This window comes from Microtus ochrogaster, chromosome 10 (genome assembly GCF_000317375.1).
Source record: "Microtus ochrogaster isolate Prairie Vole_2 chromosome 10, MicOch1.0, whole genome shotgun sequence".
NCBI classification, from domain to species: Eukaryota; Metazoa; Chordata; class Mammalia; order Rodentia; family Cricetidae; genus Microtus; species Microtus ochrogaster.
Genome location: NC_022016.1, coordinates 55,118,899 through 55,126,116, shown reverse-complemented (window position 1 = coordinate 55,126,116; position 7,218 = coordinate 55,118,899). Strand labels below are relative to the sequence as shown.

General features: G+C 43.9%; 1 protein-coding gene across 1 annotated transcript in view; it reads right to left on the bottom strand.

The window, feature by feature from the left end:
* Window positions 1-7,218, bottom strand: part of Hdac1 (histone deacetylase 1) — a 27,264-nt gene that overhangs the window by 4,824 nt on the left and 15,222 nt on the right. Inside the window, exons 4-7 of the mRNA XM_005353190.3 lie at window positions 3,124-3,198; window positions 1,815-1,953; window positions 1,218-1,359; window positions 344-436 (exon numbers count right to left, since the gene is read on the bottom strand). Coding sequence (XP_005353247.1) covers window positions 344-436; window positions 1,218-1,359; window positions 1,815-1,953; window positions 3,124-3,198 — 449 coding nt within the window. The remainder of the gene's footprint in view (window positions 1-343; window positions 437-1,217; window positions 1,360-1,814; window positions 1,954-3,123; window positions 3,199-7,218) is intronic.

Sequence of the window (7,218 nt, the reverse complement as noted above, 5' to 3'; positions counted from 1 at the left end):
ACTTTTATTCCTGTAAGCAACCCCTTATAAGCAATACGCTTATAAGTAACCCCAACAAACCTAACTGATTCATCAAGTTGGACTTTGGTGGTGTCTGTACTTTGGTTTGTCGTGGGTTTCTTATCTGGGATGAATAGACCTGTTATGTCTCCCCAGGAAAAGTTTTGGCGCACAACAACTGACCACAAACTGTTGGGTACATATTGTTTACCTCCCACAAAGATTGTGCCTTACATGTTACGGTTCTAAGCAAAGGCTAGACTCACTGAGGAACAATGTCTTGGCTATGGTGGGTGCTTTGCTACCTTCCCAGAGTAGCCTGAGAGGTGACTTGGGCACTTACTGGCTTGAAAATGGCTTCATAGGACTCGTCATCGATCCCATCTCGGAGGGGGTAGTTAACAGCGTAGTACTTGCCTTTGCCAGCCCCGATATCCTAATCAGAAGGAACATTAAAATAAAATGGAAAGACAAATAGAAGGGGATTCAAAGACAGGGTTGGAAGGCTAAGGAAAGAGACAGTGGTTCTGAGAGACAAGATGAGCCCATGAGATGGGCAAGGCCACATCCCACAGCACAAGCTTTCTGGTGGGTCACACAAGAAAAGCCCACCCCAACTCTGCCCAGAGTTTTCTGTATGCTCCTCTCTACTTTTACTCGTTCTAGGAAGCTGTGAATGGCAACAGTAAGAGAAGAAAACTTCTTCCAATTGGCTTCAAAAAAGCTTCTTGTTTCATTGTTCACTGTATCTAACCTCACAATTTAATCGGTACCATTTTCCCACCTAAGGGCGATTGGCAGGGCAGAGCTCTCGCTGTATTCATGCTAACAAACAGGTGGAGCAGACTTGGGAAGGGCACAAGTCCATTAACGTCAGAGTCAGGCTTCCACGCAGTGTTCTGGAGAGTCCACTGCTTTCAGTTATATGGCTAAAGGGGAAGGGGACCTAAAAATAGAACCCTGAGATGACTCCCAGTACCCCTAATCCCTCACTCCAAATTTAAGCTTAAGTGACATAATAGTGTGATTCAACTGAGCTATGGTGAGGAGGGAGGAACAATGAACCACTGACTCCTTGTGTCCCAATATCCCTCTTCCAGAATAAAGAATGAAAGAGACTGTCTATGTGCCCCAGATGACAGTACGGTATTCTGAACGGCACAGGACAGGACCATTAGAGCTGAAGGTGAGGCGGTTGGTCTTGAGGGAGTTCTCACCCGTAGGTCCCCAGTTCCTGGGAAGTACTCTCCATATTTATGAAAGGACACAGTCATGACCCGATCTGTGGTATAGAAGGCCTCTTCCACACCATCGCCATGGTGAATATCAATGTCAATATACAGCACCCTCTGGTGATACCTAGGATCAAAAGGTGGTCAGAGGTCTGGGGCTCTTTGAGGATGGGACGCGCCAAGGGCGCCAGGTCCCAGCTTACCAGGCTAGCTGCCTCCCTCAGGTATCTCTAAGCACCAGAGACGTGGAAACTGGCTGAAGGAAGGTGGAAGAGCGGCCGGTGTCTCCAGAGGCCTGACCAAGCCGACCATGTCCGATCTTCCTACTCTACAGCCAGGGTCAACTCCAGTCACACAAGGACACTCTGGAGGCGGGATCTGAGCAGCACCTGCCCCAGATCTTGCCGTGGGCTCAGATCAAACCAAGACCCCGTCAAGGAGAGGGTGGCTAGAGACACTCATGGAACATATTCTAGCCAGCACACCATAAGAAAACCAAACTAGGGAGGCAAGCCCAGGGGAGAGGGAAGTGGGAACCTGGCCTAAGATGCTCCTCCAAGACACAAGGTCAGGCAGGCATACTTTAGCAGTTCCAGGATGGCCAAGACGATATCATTGACGTAACAGAAACCAGATGCTTCAGACTTCTTTGCATGATGCAGACCCCCAGCCCAGTTCACAGCGATGTCCGTCTGCTGCTTATTAAGTTTCACAGCACTTGCTGGGCACAGAAAAAGAACACAAGTCTGTTACTACACCATTCCCCTTCCCCCATGAACCCAGAGAGAGATGGTTTATCATACAATGCAGACTATAAAATTCACTAGTCACCTACTTCTCATTTCAATAGGGAATAATATTTTTGTTTTGTTTTGTTTTAGTTTTTCAACAAAGGGTTTCTTTGTGCAGCCCTAGCTGTCTTGGAGCTAGCTCTGTAGACCAGGTTGGCCTTGAACTCACGGAGATCTACCTGCCTCTGCCTCCCAAGTTTGAAGGCAGCCTGGTCTACTTAGTAGTTCCAAGTATGTCAGGGATACATACGGACCTTGTCCTAAAACAAAACAAAACAAAACACTAAAACTGTTTTAGAACACATGTATATTGTATTTACTGTTGAATGAGAGTTTTGCCTGCATGAAGTATATGCATGCCGACATGGATGTTATGTGCACTGTTAGTGCCTGGTGCCCTCAGAAATGAGTAGAGCACACTGGACACCCTGAAATTGGAGTTACAGTTGTGAACCACTATATAGGGCCTGGTAACCAAACCCTTGTGCAAGAATAGTTAAGTATTCTTAAATACTGGGCCATCACTCTGTATTTCTTTCTGATATCTGATTTAATTTCACATTATTCTATTATTCATCAAGGTCCTGAGACCCAATACATAGCCTAGATATGTAAGAGGCCACACACTCTATCTATACTGTAATATTTATACAACAAAACTGTTTTACAACACGTTTCTCAAAACCACATCCCCATCCTTAAACCATGTACAAGTGCATGTTTAAGGCAACACTACGGTAACCCAGACGTCACTGCGGAAATGAACTGTGAGGAATATTATGACACCAGATATTAATGACCTCACTTTTTCATAAGACACAGATGTTGATCTTTTGTTTACAGAACTTTGTGGTTCACAAATTGCTTTTATATATAGTGTCTTCACAACCCCTTAAGGTCTGCAGAGGATTCCTGTATATAACCTCTCCTGGCCGGAGAAGGGAGTTAAGAACACCCATCAGCACTGTGTCAAATACCTAAAGTAAAATCCCACAGCACCACCTCTGTGGCCATAGGTCAGCACTCAAGGGTTTCGTCTACGAGGCAGATCTCACTGTAACAGTCTAGCAGTGTCTCAGGAACTGATTTTGTTTCCTTACCTACAGAGCCACCAGTAGAGAGCTGACAGAACTCAAACAAGCCATCAAATACAGGACAGTCCTCACCAACGTTGACTTGAAAGAAATAAGCAAAAGGTTAGTTTCAACAATTTCATTTTTTAAATTTAGATATTTATGAACCAATAGGAAGAAGAAAAAAAAACAAAAAACAGATTCAGAAGGCCTGAGTTCTAGCTTAGGTTAACTTCTTGGAGATTTAGGCTATCAAATATAATAAGCAGTAATGATATTCACTTCAACCAGTCAGTGGAAAAATTAAGAGACCTCCCCTCATTTTAGAGACATGATCTCACTGTGTCCACAACCCGGTCATGAACTCCTGGCCTAATTTATCCTGCTGCCTCAGCCTTCTGAGTAGCTAGAACTATGGCACACACAGCCTTAGAAATCTTATAGGGAAAAAGCATTTTGCAATTTGGAAAATGCTGGTGAAGAGGAACCTATACAATAGTGTTTACGGCATGCCGCTCACTTCTAAGCACTTTAAATATCTGATGCACTTATCCTCACACAATCTTCTGAGGTAGAATTTATTCCCATCTTATAAATGAAGAAATAGCCTCAGAAAGTGAGCAGAGAGAGACCTATATAATTATTTGCTGAGTGCCAAAAGCATTCCATATGTTGCTGAGTGATTTAAATACCTGATGCATCTTATCCTCACATAATCGTCTGAGGCAGAAATTTGTTCCAATCCTATAAATGGGGAAATGGGCTCAGAGAGGTGAACTGCTAACAAATACGGGGGGCAAAATTCAAGCCTTCGTGCTGTGCTGTCTGACCTAAAGGCATGAGAAAATGTATCCTGATGTTTTCCAAAGTGCTTTCACATATACATCCTCCTTTGATCCTTGAAACTCCAAGAACTGAACAAGACAAAGTCGAACCCACCGTATACTGTAACAGGGATGTGCAAAGGAATTAGTGATTTGCTGAAGGCTATCTAACCAGGTAGCGTCAGAACCAGAATAGGATCTAGGTGTCATGACTACCACAGTCCAGTGCTTTCCACTGCACCAAGTGAAAACTGGAGCTATTTCAAGCCCATGGGGTGGAAGTACAAAGTAGGGCATCGTGTAGAAAATACATGCAAACAAGAATGCAAATGAAACAACAGACAGGAAGCACACCTGGAGGGCGGAGTGTCAGAGGAGCCCCAGGTTATCTCCTCACAAAAAGGAAACTATTGAGGTCAGGGGCAGGAGTGGGCCTTTATCCTTATCCCCTTCTCCAGTCTTTTATCAATAGGGGTTTCCAATGTAGAGCAAGAAGCTGGGAACGGCTAGCCTGGATTATGGTAATATTGAGACAAAGGTATTATTTACAATAACCTCCAGAAATATCAACTCTGTGCCAATGAGCTGGCTCAGAAGGTAAAAGTGCTTACTGTGTAAGCCTGGTAACCTGAGTTCAATCTCTGCAACCCACAAAAAAGGAATCAACGCTTGCCTCCACCCATAAACTTGTAACATGCTCACACACACCTCCATCACACACAGAAATCAATTTTTTTTAAAAAAGTTACCAACTCCAGTGCTACTATAACGTGAAGAGAGCCCCAAAGCCGGGTGGTGGCGGCGCACACCTTTAATCCCAGCACTCAGGAGGCAGAGGCAGGCAGACCCCTGTGAGTTCCAGGCCAGTCTGATCGACAAGAGCTAGTCCCAGGATAGCCTCCAAAACTACAAAGAAACCCTGTCTTGAAAAACCAGTCCATCCCCCCACCAAAAGTGCCAACTCTGGCTTACTTAAGGAGTGAGCCATAGATGACTTCTCCCTACTTTCTTGGTAAACACTGGGAAGAAGCTATGTCCATAAGTACTTTGGTCCCTGGAGTCAGGCTATTTATCCAAGGGCAAATAGTCTCCCTTCTCCTGCAGGAAAAGGTCTTGGTACCTGAGTTTCCAAAGGTTGGTTTATACCCCCTTTTTTTTGTGGGATATGACATTCCCTGACATCCCCATGACGTAAGGGATGCCCTGTATATGTGTTGCTTTATTGGTTGATGAATAAAGCTGTTTTGGCCAATGGCTTAGGTGTATTCCTAGCTATTCTATTACTCTTGTATCACCGAGGCTGTGGCCTACTGGTAAGGTTCCCATGCTCTTCTCCTTCAGTAGCTACATGGCATCTCCTTGGCTCTGCCTACTCTATCTCTGTTTAGATTTCCCCCTTGGCTAAGCCACTGGTCCAAACAGCTTTACTCATCAATCAATAAAGCAACACATTATACAGAAGATCGTCTCATCATTCCCATGGGAGGGAATGGGTGTTTTAGACAAATAACCATCAGCACCCAATTCAACATATAGCTCACACAGCCAGTCTGTTTATTTTCAACTCAGGAAGTTATGGGGCTGAGCAGTGACTGACACTTGTAATCTCGGCACCTGGGAGATAGAATGATAAAGATTCAACTTAGATACATGGTTTGAGACCAGCCCAGACTACATGAAGTTACTGTCTTTAAAAAGCATCATTCTAGGAGGGAGGGTCATGCCTGTAATATCAGTGCTTAAGAAAGTCTCCATGAGTCTGAGACCACACAGCAAGTACCAACCAGGTCTAAATAGTATTAGACCTATCTTAAACAACATATGGCAGCACTGGAGAAACCTGCATAGGATTAAAGACTAACTCTGGGATACAAGTTACACCTTGGCAATAAGGTCACAGAATGGGGGAGGGGATCAGAGAACTGGCAAAGTATAGAAACAAGAAGCCGTGCCAGGGGTCTTCAACCGCATTCATCGTGTCTTCTTTCTTGGGCTGTGAGGAAACACGGGTGTTCATTGTTTTTGATAACTGTTTTTTGTTTTAAAACAGGCCTCACACTGTAGCCCACTCATTCACTACGTTGCCAGGCCTCAACTGGAGGCCATCCTCTCACCTGGGCCCTTGACTTCAGTATTACCAGCATGTGTCACTAAACCCCACAGCTTCTTGATTTTGTTTTTTTGAGTCAGGGTCTCACTGTGTGTAGCCTCGGATGGCCTGAACTCCTGTATTCTAAATCATCTCTAGAATAGTTATTATACCTAACACACTGTGCATGTTACAAAAATAGTTGTTACAGCAACTATTGTTTAGGGAATGACAGAAAACAAACCTGCTACTATTTAGTACAAAAGCATTCTTTGTTTTGATACAAGGTCTTACTCTATATCCCAAGATAGCCTCGGTCTCTCAAATGCTGGGATGACATTTCTGGCTATGAATTTTTTTTTTTTTTAAAGAGTGGTTAACAGAACCACAGACATGGAATGTAGGGACAGGAGCCACCTTGCCATCTGACTCTGATAACCTCATTTTACCACATGGATCAGTCTGCCAACAGACAAAAATGTTACCTGACTGCTCCACCTCCTGAATCTTTCTCATGTTCCCCCCCCAATTTATTTATTTTTATTTTATTTGCATTGGTGCTTTGCCTACATGCATGTCTGTATGAGGGTGTCAGATGTTGGAGTTACAGACAGTTGTGACCATGTACAACGTTATGTCAGATCTGATTACAGATGGTTGTGAGCTACTATGTGGGTGCTGAGAACTGACCCCAGGTCTAGGACCCAGGTCAGCACTCTTAACTGCTGAGCCATCTCTCCAGCCCCATTCTCATCATCTCATCAGCTTTATGTTCTGAGTATCTGCTCCAGAAATTACATTTGTTTAGGGTCCCATCTTGATTTACTAAATATGAGCAGAGCAGAACATTTGGTCAAGGCTCTCCAAGTCTCAAATGATTTTTATGTGCACCAAGAGCACATCAACTCAGTTGGGTTTAACTCAGACCTAACTCCTTAGGTTAGGTACTATTAAATATTAATAAGTCTGTAGGTTTTGCTTACTGCTGCAGTAAGACATTTCAGAAAGCACTTCACTGAGTGACATCTTAAGTTTTTACTATTTTGATTCCTAAAACATTATGAACCAAGTCTAAGGATTCATGAGGTTGAGACCTTCATCCTATTTACCTTTTCATTTTTTTTTTTGGTTTTTCGAGGCAGGGTTTCTCTGTGGCTTTGGAGCCTGTCCTGGAACTAGCTCTTGTAGACCAGGCTGGTCTCGAACTCA